This window comes from Typopeltis vanoorti, chromosome 3 (genome assembly GCF_054136105.1).
Source record: "Typopeltis vanoorti isolate ZY-2024b chromosome 3, IOZ_Tvanoo_1.0, whole genome shotgun sequence".
NCBI lineage: Eukaryota > Metazoa > Arthropoda > Arachnida > Uropygi > Thelyphonidae > Typopeltis > Typopeltis vanoorti.
Window position 1 is genome coordinate 109,947,185 of NC_143551.1, and position 11,510 is coordinate 109,958,694.

Here is an 11,510-nt window from a genome sequence, read left to right on the forward strand (position 1 = left end):
TTTTTATTTATTGAAGATGTTAAATGGATAATATGTAAGGCAGGTATAGTGAGGTGCCAAGTGAATATTTTTATATGGATCATAAGAGAAATCAGAAGACCAAGCAGGCATATGAAAGACATTGTTCAAACCATAAGTATTGATCAAGTTTTACTATCATATCTTATACAGTTCATGGGCATATGCACCAGAAGATGAATTATTTATATAAATAAGTCAACACCTACAGCTTCAAGTTAGGAATACTTTACTGAAATATTATTTCATACTCATTAGCTTTATTATATTAACTTGTGCCAGTGTTTGCATTAGGTATTGTTAATAATGCTAAATTTAAATATTAAGTGGTGTGAATTCTTTTATTTCTTATTCAGGTTATTAAAGATGACATGTGGCCAAATCCACTGCAGTATTTCCTTGTTCCAGATATTGAAGTTGAGAATGGACTAGAAGGCGAGGAGGATAGGTAACATTGCAAAATATCTTTTAAAATAAACGTTTGATTCTAAATATTTGAACTTAGATGCTTAAAATAAGCATAAAGTTGGTAATATCTGCCTAGTCAGTTGAACCTAATAAATAAATTACCACTGCAGTTATTTAATTTTTTTTCAATTCATTATTAATACAATATTTTTTATTTTATTTTATTATAGTGAAGAAGATGTAGATGATTCTGTGGTGGTAGTAGAAGAAGAAGGAGAAGATGAAGATGTGGAAGGTGAAGAAGATGCTGGTGAGTGTTGAATGCTGCATTTTTTCTATATTAAAAAATTGTGAATTATATTACATGAAGAGTAAATATTGCCTGTTTTTTTTATACTATACCCTCTTTAAAATTTTATTAACATTCATGAGATTTACTATTAAACATGATTTAAATGTTTTAATTACAGTAGTCCTCCTTTACATGAGGAATATGTTCCAAGCCCCCCCCCCCCCCTCCAGCTGATAGTACCAAACCCAATATATATACACACACACACACACACACACACACACACGTTTTTTCCTATACATACATGCCTATGATAAATTTAATTTATAAATTAGACACAGTAAGAGATTAACAACAATAACTAGAATAATAAGATAGAACAATTATAACAATATACTGCAATAAAAGTAGTAGAATACTAAAGGATTACTTGAACACAAGCACTGTGATACTGCAACAGTCAATCTGATAACCACGACAGCTACTGAGTGACTAACTGGATAGTGGATATGCTGAACAAACGCATGATTCACATCACGAGCAGGATGGCACAAGATGGAAATATGAAATGAATGCTGTAATGGAATTTTACATTAGCACTAATGAAATTTAAAGGAATAAAGTTGAGATGCATTGTTCTGCATAAATATTAACTGTTAATACAAACCTTGATATCCCAGTGTTGAGGTTTGGCTTAATGGTGATGCTTCCGGAGACTTGAAGTATAAAAGATTCTTTTATATTAATAGTTATTTCACTTTAATGTGATGCTGCCTGTTCATCTGGTAGCATCAATGGCAGTATAATCCACTAATTTTTTACAGAAATCACATTTGCAGTCTTTGGTCAAGTGTTTTATTTCTAACCCATCTCTCAGATCGATAACTTAAAATTGCTTTGAACAATATTGAATACATCTAATTTGGTGTTCTGATCCACATTTAATTTTCCATCTTCACAAAAAAAATTAGTATAAAAGCTGAAATGTTTTACTTTTTCTATAAGTTCTCCATTTAAGATGTTCTCAATGTTTCTATCTATTTTCATTGTCTTTATCTTTTTAATGCTGATTTTCAAATTTATTTTCCGATGTAATAAATTTTCCAAATTTATTACATCAGCTATTCAATTTGATCAGGCTTGTCTTGGATTTATTTAAGAGTATGATATCTGCATGAAGTAAGAGCTGAGATAAATATTTCCAATTTTCATAATGTGATCTGTATAGATGATTAACTGGAAATAATGTTGTCACCCTTGTTGCACTCCTAATTTAACAAGCACCAACCTCCTTCAATTCTAACTGCTTATCTACATGTTGAATAGACTATGTATTGCTCAATGTCTTATTTACACCTTAAAACCTGTGTTTTTGAAGAGCTTTACTTTAAATAGTCTCATTATATTGTTAGATTAATTTAATGATTTTGCTGATCTTTGTAAATCTTCTGATGTAGCTACTACAATTTGCTCATTTGCAAATAGTAGTGGATCTATCTTTATTTCTATACCAAATGGGTTATGCTGTTTCCAGATTATGAGAGTGTGATGGGATACATCCTTGCTGTACTCCTTTTATGTCTCATTCTCATTTCTTCTGATTTGACTGCTATTTTATTTCCTGTATATATTTCTTGAATACACTGGAAGAGCTGGTTTGGTATGTTTAAATTAGTTAACATTTTAAGCAATTTGTCTATTAATTTTCTCAAAGACTCTTATAATGGCCACTTTCTTTTTGAATTCTTCTATTTTCAATGAATTGTTTAAAGTAAAAATATTGCATACATCTTAATTCTTGCATTTAGCTTTGTTTCCCTTTTTATATGTGGGTAGTATGAGATCTTTATTCCACGATTCTGAATTATATAGTGTAGCCACTGTAACACTTATACAACATATTTGAACATTTCTGGTCAACTATCATATATCCCAGCTGCATATCAGGTTTTTGATGTATTTTTCTACTACTACTACTACTACTCATCACTGCTTGTTTCATTTAGCAATCTTTCAAAAATAATTACTAAGGAACAGGGACTAAGCTTTTCAATAGCCTCCAGAATATTTGCCACCTTCCTATTAATTAGTTTCTGTATTCTCTAAGAACACAAGCTTGATTTACTTGCCAGGACTACTTTCATAATAGACCTGTGTAACTCAGTGGAAGTCGCACTCTGCACTAGGCCACCTGAAGATGGATGCAAGTTCATCTTCAGGTGGCCTAGTGCATCACACAAAAGGTATTCCTTTTGTGTGATGATAACTATAGGCACAAATAAATCTCATCACCCAGTTTCTCATTCTGATATTTACCCACATCAATCTACTTTATAGTTCCTCATATTTAGTGTTGAACACTATCTAATCTTTCCTTTCATTGCTTGTTATTGCCTGAATCTAGCATTTCATATTTTTTTGCGTATAGGAGCTGACCTGTTTTTTTTTTTTTGTCTTTGTTTCAATCACATCTGTTGTGTTGATCTCATACTTATCCAATTTTTCTGGTGATGATTCTCATGTTGATAGTACCAATCATGAACTAGTAATTCTGAGTTGGGATGTATTCTATTGGGTAACTTTTTTGCTGTTTGCCCTGATTCCGTGAGAAACTTGAGGTTGCGTATAACTGGGTGATCCTCCAGTTAGCAGGTTTTGTCATACTCTACCATCATTTTCATTATGGTTTAAAGACAGTTTGGTCAGTTAAATGCCACATTGCTTGCCAATCCTTGTTCTTCAGCTATACATTCTTGATAAATAAGCAACCCCCCAGTTTTTATTTCATTTTGTATTTAGATTTGGTATCAATTTCTTTTTCAGTTATTTGTATTTTTTTTTTTGAAATCTTAAATTTGCCTGCATAAATGATGATCCCAAATTGCTTGCTTATCCTTGTCCAATCAGTATCCAGGTAGATAGATAACAGGGTGCACCATAAGAAGAATATGAATGGCCATTAGTTTGAGTAATAGTCAAGAAAACAAAATATAACAGGAATTTCTACCTAGGCTTTATTGACCTGAAGATATCATTTGCATATAGTGGAATATTTTTATTACACAAAAGAAACTTCTCAAAATGTGGTATTAATTTAACTTCATAGTGTAAGTATGGGTGCATATGGTGGGGAGCAAGTTAATTTGTGGAAACAAAAATGAAATACCTTTTTAAAAAGGTATACAAGACATTGAGCCAGGTCAGATTAGAAAATATAGTTGAACCTACATAATTAGACCTTGAGATTTGTCAGGAAATCCACATAAAATATGACTTCTTTGGCAAAACGACATTGATAATGAAGTATATAATCAGAAAGGAACTGAACATTGCTACATGGGGAATCAGTCATATTAAACTCGGGAATAGTTTGTAATAGTGAATATCTCATAGTTCCATGGTACCTGTGAAGCTTTGGTTGTAATTTTTCAACAGTTTGGTATAATGAATCAGTTTGTTATAATATTCTTGTCTGGATTATTCAGGATGTAAGTGGAACTAACATAATATAACATGGTCATTTAAGCAGAAGGGAAGATAACTGATGTTCTGCACAAAAATCGAAAGCACAGGTGCAGCTGAGTTCTTTAAAAGACAGTTGTACAACTGATTATATTGAAAACCTGATAACTAATAGATTATTTAAATGAAAATTGTTCATAGGAAACTAGTAATCAGCTCTTAATTGTGTTGAAATATATATGGGCCATTTCAGTTCTGTGTGTTATAGCATGAGGTACTGAAATTGCAACAATCGAATAAGGTACTTTGCATCCCCATTTTGGTACACAGGAAATGGTCATAGAAGGTAGAACAAACATGTTGGAAATGGGAATTCATTCAGTGGAAAGTGCATTAAAAATTTGTGTGAGAAATTACTATTAGTTGGAATTAAAGCCAGGATAACACAAGATCTTAACCAGTAAGTATAGCATAAAGGGCAAAATTAAATGGGGGGGGGGGGTTATGTAGCACAAACGAAAGCAGTTTGTGTTGAAGAATATGCATTGTTTTTATAAATTTGCTGTGCAAATAGTATTGCTGAAATAAGCATGTGTACAGTAATATAATTGGTTAAAATATGAATCTGACTGCAGGGCATAATGTTACATTAATGTGAAGGATGCATTCTTCTTAAAAGTGGACACTGGCATTTCAGTGTCCACTTTTAGGGGGGGGGGGAGTAGCTGCCTATACTATCTCAGAAGGAACAACAGTTTCTAAACTTTTAATAATACTAGTTCATCTGTTCTCAGGTAAGATAATATTTCATCTGAATGCAAATAATTATGACTGTATTTTTTACATTTGCGTTGTCATAAATTACAAATACAGGTAACCCTCGTATATTAAGTTCATAATATGGAGCTAAACAAATATTCAATTGTCTCGTGAATTCTCATGAAGAGTGCTCTATTGAGGGATTATTATCTGTAAAATAACTTCCTAACTTTCTTGCCAAGTCCAATCCTTCTGGTAATTTATTTAAATTGAATTCTTTAATGGATTCATCACAGTCAGAAGTTTTTCCTTATTTAAATTTATTTTCCCATCAATTAATTCACTAATTTAGTTTTCAACCATATCGCAAAAGCCCTCTAAGTGGCCATTACTACAAACATAAATTTTTTACACAAAAAAAAAAGCATTGCTTATTGTATGCAACTCACCAGAAAATAAAATGCTCAGCTTGAGATTTATGCACGGTAAACAATTGATGTACATGCATGCTAATGGGAATCTCCCTATATAAATTAGGGGAAATACGCTACTTATAACTACATGCACGATACGTGCAGACATATAAAATTTAATTTTTAAGTCGTGGGGTGAAAAATATATGAAAAGATAACGGGTTACTACAATATGTAGACCGTGTTTTTATCGAAACCGCTTTGTATAAGTACCACGTTGAATCGGTAAATACATTTGATTTGCATGAATCCAGTACACATGGGGGGTGGGGGGGGGGGTTTAAATTTTCATTAATAAAAAGTTATAAAACATGTTTCTATATCTGCCATCATTGGGCTCCACGTCAAGAGGACGTTTTTTATGGGGGTCTGCAGAAAACCCCCGAGTAGATGCATGCATAGGTAGTGAAACAGTTACTGAGGGCCATTACATTTTAGGGTAGTTATGAAATATTTAATAGATCCATTTAAATGTGACATGGCAACAAAAATATAAAAGTAGAAAGAAAGCATGCTTCATATTTCCTAAAGGCCTTTTTGTATACCTATGGGAACAAGCACGACACTTTTGGAAACATTGATTTAGGATATTAGAATGAGCCAGTAGCGAGATTTTTAAAATTGTTTGAATGAAGATGCATAGCCGTGACTGTTATTCTGGTAATACCGTGTTCTTCAAACTTCAGATATCCGCATACCCCTTCTTAAATTTTCATTATTACCAAGTACCTCATAATTTAATTAAAATTAAATATCTATTTTATTTGAATTTATATGTTCATGTAAACAAAAAATGGATTTATTTTAAAATTTTGGTTCTCTAGAGATGTCGGACGACACACTCATCAATTCATTTGATCCAGATGCAATATAAACGTTTTCTTGTTGCTTACAGCTACTTGTATTTGCTATATTGCTCTCTTTTTTTAACTTTTTTCCCAAAATTAAAGCTAAAAAATCATGTGAGATGTGCGGGAATTTTCGGAAAAAAACTGAAAATGTAGTGGACTTACCAAGAAGCTCCTACTCGCTATCACTACGTTTGGCATCGTGAACAGTTTCTTTGTGTGCATCGTCAAAGTCATCTACCCAAATAGCGTCATCTTCTTTCCCATTATTTCAAGCAAAAATTACCAGTAATTTACAAGACTTGAGATACGTAGAGCAGTGAAGAGCTGCATATGATCGGTGCGGTATTAACAAAAGATCGTGTGAACCAAAGACATTAGCATTTCAACAGTTGAGTTGAAATGCTAATTCCCTTCAGCCAAATTCCATAATATCTGAAATACATTCACTATATATTTCTTAGTTTTAACACATTAACGACGGGGGTGGTTTTAAGCAAAATATGGTTTTGCTTGGTCTATACAGCAGTTTCTGTTGGAGAGGGGATGTGATTCATTAGTTAGTGCCATTTTATCCCAGTTGTCTCTAATTGCACTGTTTCTTGAAAAATATAATGATTCCTTTAATTATGCATAGCCGAAAATTGCCATGTATCCCCTAATGACCTTTGCCTTCCCCTCCCCTGGGGTGCACGTGCCGCACTTTGAGAAACACTGTGGTAATATATTAAGCTTGACAGCTTAAATGGTTGTATTTAATGTAATAATGTGGAAGGCAGGTGATTGTATTTTTGTTATGGTGAAGTTGACCAGCATATCTGTAACATCCTGAAGCACCATCAGTAAGATTAATTTGGTTTTTCCAGTAATAAAAACAAATCAATCAGCCTTACATCACATCATGATTAAATTGACATTCTGTTAAGGGTGAGTAGTTTCCTGAAATTAATGAAGTACTTGCTTGTGCATACATTAGCACTTCGGAAATTGATCTTTTGAAACAAAAACTTGTAATTAAAAAAAAGCTTTGAAATCTGCTAGAGCTGAGTAAATTTTAGCTTTATATTTAAAAAAAAATGCAAAAAAAAGTGATATTTTTGTGAAAGCTTGTTTACATTTATAACACAACATTAAATTTCTAACTCACCTAGCCTTATGTGAGTGGATAGTATCTGTGCATTCCAACAGGCTATGTATTTTGAAGCCTATACACATGGATGTCTGAAGTGTCTAAAAATTCCCATATTTGGTTTCTTATGGAGTGTTACCAGATTATCTAATCCAACCCCAGTATATTATGGGTGGAATGCATATAAAAACTGTTCTGTTATTAAAAGAAATTTTTAAGCTGGTCTAAATAAATGGTTATCAGTTTTCTCCACAGTTTTTATTTAAAAAATGGTAATGTGATCCATATCATCGGATTTATTATTTGAAGAACTACTCAAGATCAGCGCTTTCCATTGTGTTAAATTTCATCAGTGACATGAAATGATGTCATTGCATGAATGCAGTCATTTTTAATGTTGTCTGCATAAAATAAAAGTTATTAATTAAATGGTTTCTCATCTTGAAAACCATTCACATTGTGAGAGTGGCAGGTCATATGTCGTTTATGAACTCTCAACTTTGGGAAACCCTGGTCTGGTCTTAACTTTCTACTTATTCATTTATGATATAAAAAGCAACATTTTTCTCTTTAGTAACAAGATATAGACTAGACAATTTACTTCTAATTTGTAAATTGCCTTAAGAATGCAGGCATCAAAATTGATGCTCTGAAGTTATGATTATATGATCATTTTGTTACTTTTTGCTTACCTCTGTCTGTGGTGATCCACATTGTTCATGCTAAAAGACCTGGAAATAGAACACTGGAACTGTTCTTCCAGTTTGTAGTACAAGTTTGTGTAGTCTTTTAATGATCGTATATATTGTTCAGCATAACCTATCTAATTGTCTTTGTGTTCTGTGTGTGTGTATATATATATGTCCCATAATTCATTTATTTTGATCTCTCCAGAAGAAGTAGATGAAGAGGAAGTATATGAAGGTGAAGATGATGCAGAAGGTAAGTTTTTGTATAGTTCATCCATTTACTCCTCTCTCTCCCCTATATAGATGTAATAATATTCTGGATGGGTTAATTTAACTTCATTTGTTTCATGTGCTACAAAACTAAAGATTTAACTATGCAAAATGTAACTGTTTGCTTTAGTTCCCAAAAATGTAGTAAATAATTATTTCTCACTGCATTTTGCACCAAGAAAATTTGAGTGCAGAAGTTTTGAAAATGCCGAATATTGTTCCACTGATTTTTTATTAGATATCGAGGACTGAATCATCTCGAATTTAAGGAATTTTTGAGATATATGGCGATAACCTTTTTAACACTGAGGTTCGATGGCTAAGTTGCGACACAGTGCTTAAGCTTGTGTATGATTTGAAGAGCGAAATTCAGTTATTCATGGAGATATATACAAAAAAAAAAAACCTGTTTCCAGAATTAAATGACAAGGGCTGGATGTGCAATTTTGCATTGACATTACTCAACATTTGAATGAATTAATGCAAAATCTTCAACGACGGAACAAACTTATTAATGAAATGTACGATATTGAAAAATAAACCAAAAATTTGGAATTGGGGACTGGAATCTAATATGGCTCATTTTCCAATTTTGAGAAAAGAAAATCCACCTGAAACACAAAAAATGCAGAGGAAATACAGAGATTACAAGAAGAATTAAATTCGCAGTTCCAAAACTTATGCAAAAATTAAACTAAATTTGATATTTCCTCATCACCCTTAAATATAAATGTTGAAAGGGTTCCCAAAGAATTTGAAATGGAAATAATTGATTTGCAAAGTAACACTGAAACAAGTCTCAAAATGTTAAGTCTTATTGATTTTTATAAGAGTTACTTTCCAACTGATGAATTTTCCATTGCTGGATATCCATTCCAGGCAAATAATGAGTTTATTTGGTAGTACTTGTCTGTGTGAACAACAGACCCAATATCTAATTAATTAAATTTCAGCAGCTATTTAATTTCTTTTGATTAAAAAAATTATGTACTCATACCTGTGTATATATTGAAAGTATTACTAATAAAATGTAAATCAAATTTTAAAAAAAGTCATTATAAATCTGTCAAATAACATTTCACCCCACAAATTAAAATTTTTTGATTAATATATTAAAGTATGTAATACTGTGTTCGTTGATGCCTGTTTGGAATATTAGGTTTTCAGTTGTGGCCCTCTGAAGAACAAAGGTTGCTCATCATGCCTTGTTCTTAGTTATAATAAAATTTTTTGATGCGGTATTTAAAAAATATGGGTTGAAAATATTACTCATTATTGTAAGACAATTAAAACCTTTTTAAGGACATTTAAACGTTTTTCTATTATAATGTTAAGATGATAAATCAGAAATCTAGGAATGCCCTTGTATTAAGTTCTAATAAAGATCAACTTGAGTTAATAACTAATTCAAATGGGAAAAGAATAACTAGGGAATTTTTTTCTTTAAGGTATAAAATAGTTTTTGATTGCTGAATATCAAATTTCAGAATGAAAGATTTTATATTTATGGTATAAAAAGTTTAATTTTGTTTCAGGTGACCTTGAAGAAGGAGCAGAAGGAGGAGATGAGTGAAAATGTATTTAGTTGCACCAGTTGTTGTAAGTGCACCATCATTCTTCATCAGTTTGGACTGAAAACTTCATTCATTATGAACTGCCACTGGAAAAATCTTTCCCAGCAGCATTTTAGACAGAGGGCCAGACCTTTTTCATTGGTAGTTTTGTTGAAATAAACTGTTGCAATTTCTGATGGTTGGTTCCCAAAAAAGTGACAACATAAACAGCAAATTTGCTCCTTGAAAATTTTTGGGGATGGGTGCCTAATGAATATTGTAAAATTAACAGTTGTTTGTAGCATCCCATATAAATTCACACATTAGAAATGTCAACATCTTTATAATTTTCTTAGCTTTGTGCACCATCTGAGTAATAGTTTTTATATCATAAAAAAACCATATTAGCAGTTTATCATGCATGAAAGTGAATTATTTTTGGACTGTCGTCAAAACTTGTGGTGTTAGTATGAATATTTAATGGAAACTTCTCTCCTATTTGCAACAGTATTTCAACCATTTTCTGCAGTAACTGTAAGACAGCTTTCATGAACTCTTTAGTAGCCATTCTTGATCAATAAACATCTTTCACTCTGTCCTTTTAAAATCATTTTGTGCTGTCATTTTCAATACTTTTTGATAATTCTTTGACAGACGACCATGTTTGTGAGGCTACTTTCAGTTATAGTACGTACCACTGTAAAATGTTACTTGATGTTCTATTAGTAAAATGGATACAAAAAAAAAGTAATATTGGTGACTGTTGTGAATAAATTTTATCTCTTCAGTAGTTTGAGGATAATTTTGGGTTTTAGTTAACTAAGTTTTCACATTTTTGACCATTTCCAAGAGTGAAATGCACATGACACTGTTTTTGAAGCTTGTAGCAGAGAATCAAAAGTCTGATTATAAACACAATTTATATACCATAATCTAACTGCCATAAACAGACTATTTTTCTTGGAGGATGTTGCATATGAGCAACAACTGTTTGGGAATATATTTTTTGTGTTGCTTAATTTGCCTTAAGTTACCAAATAGGGAAAAGTTAGATTTGTAACTTTTATTCATTCAAGGCTATTTGCTCGTCTGCTGACACCTGGTATAATATAATCCCTTGAGACACAATCAGCATCCACGTCGAGCTAGATGCTTAATTTATGACTATACGTTCAGTATGGACCAATTTGTTTACAGTAAATCCTCTCTCCTCATAGTTTCTTAGTTCTGATGAAAGTACTACTTGAAAGTCACGTTTCTTTTAAAATTTTGAATCACTTGATCTGAGATTTTCATATGCTACTGCTTTAGCTTTGAAAATCTCAGCACTAGAATGCAAAAGAATTTTCATAACCACTTTTTAATAAATTTAATGTTATTACATTGTTGTGTTTATTCAAAATACAATTTCACACAGAGAATTATAAAACACCACTCACTTAAATTCTGTGGAGCAACGTCTATACTAGAATACAAAAAGTGGTTATATTTTTATCAGCTTGATTTTTGCATCTAATATTCTAAGTCTTACTAAGATTTAATTTTGTGCCTTGTGTTTTCCTTGAAATTGTGATAAGCACAGGTAGCTAAAACAATTTAACTGATTTCA

The 11,510-nt window shown here is 31.9% G+C and overlaps 1 protein-coding gene across 1 annotated transcript in view; it reads left to right on the plus strand.

Annotated features, from left to right (window-relative positions):
• The window catches only part of LOC150108463 (protein SET-like), a 33,465-nt gene extending 22,774 nt beyond the window's left edge, over positions 1-10,691 (plus strand). Inside the window, exons 4-7 of the mRNA XM_090390797.1 lie at positions 375-466; positions 657-736; positions 8,284-8,331; positions 9,884-10,691. Of these exons, the coding sequence (XP_090246923.1) occupies positions 375-466; positions 657-736; positions 8,284-8,331; positions 9,884-9,921 (258 nt within the window). The 3' untranslated portion in view covers positions 9,922-10,691. The remainder of the gene's footprint in view (positions 1-374; positions 467-656; positions 737-8,283; positions 8,332-9,883) is intronic.
• The last annotated feature ends 819 nt before the right edge of the window (positions 10,692-11,510 follow it).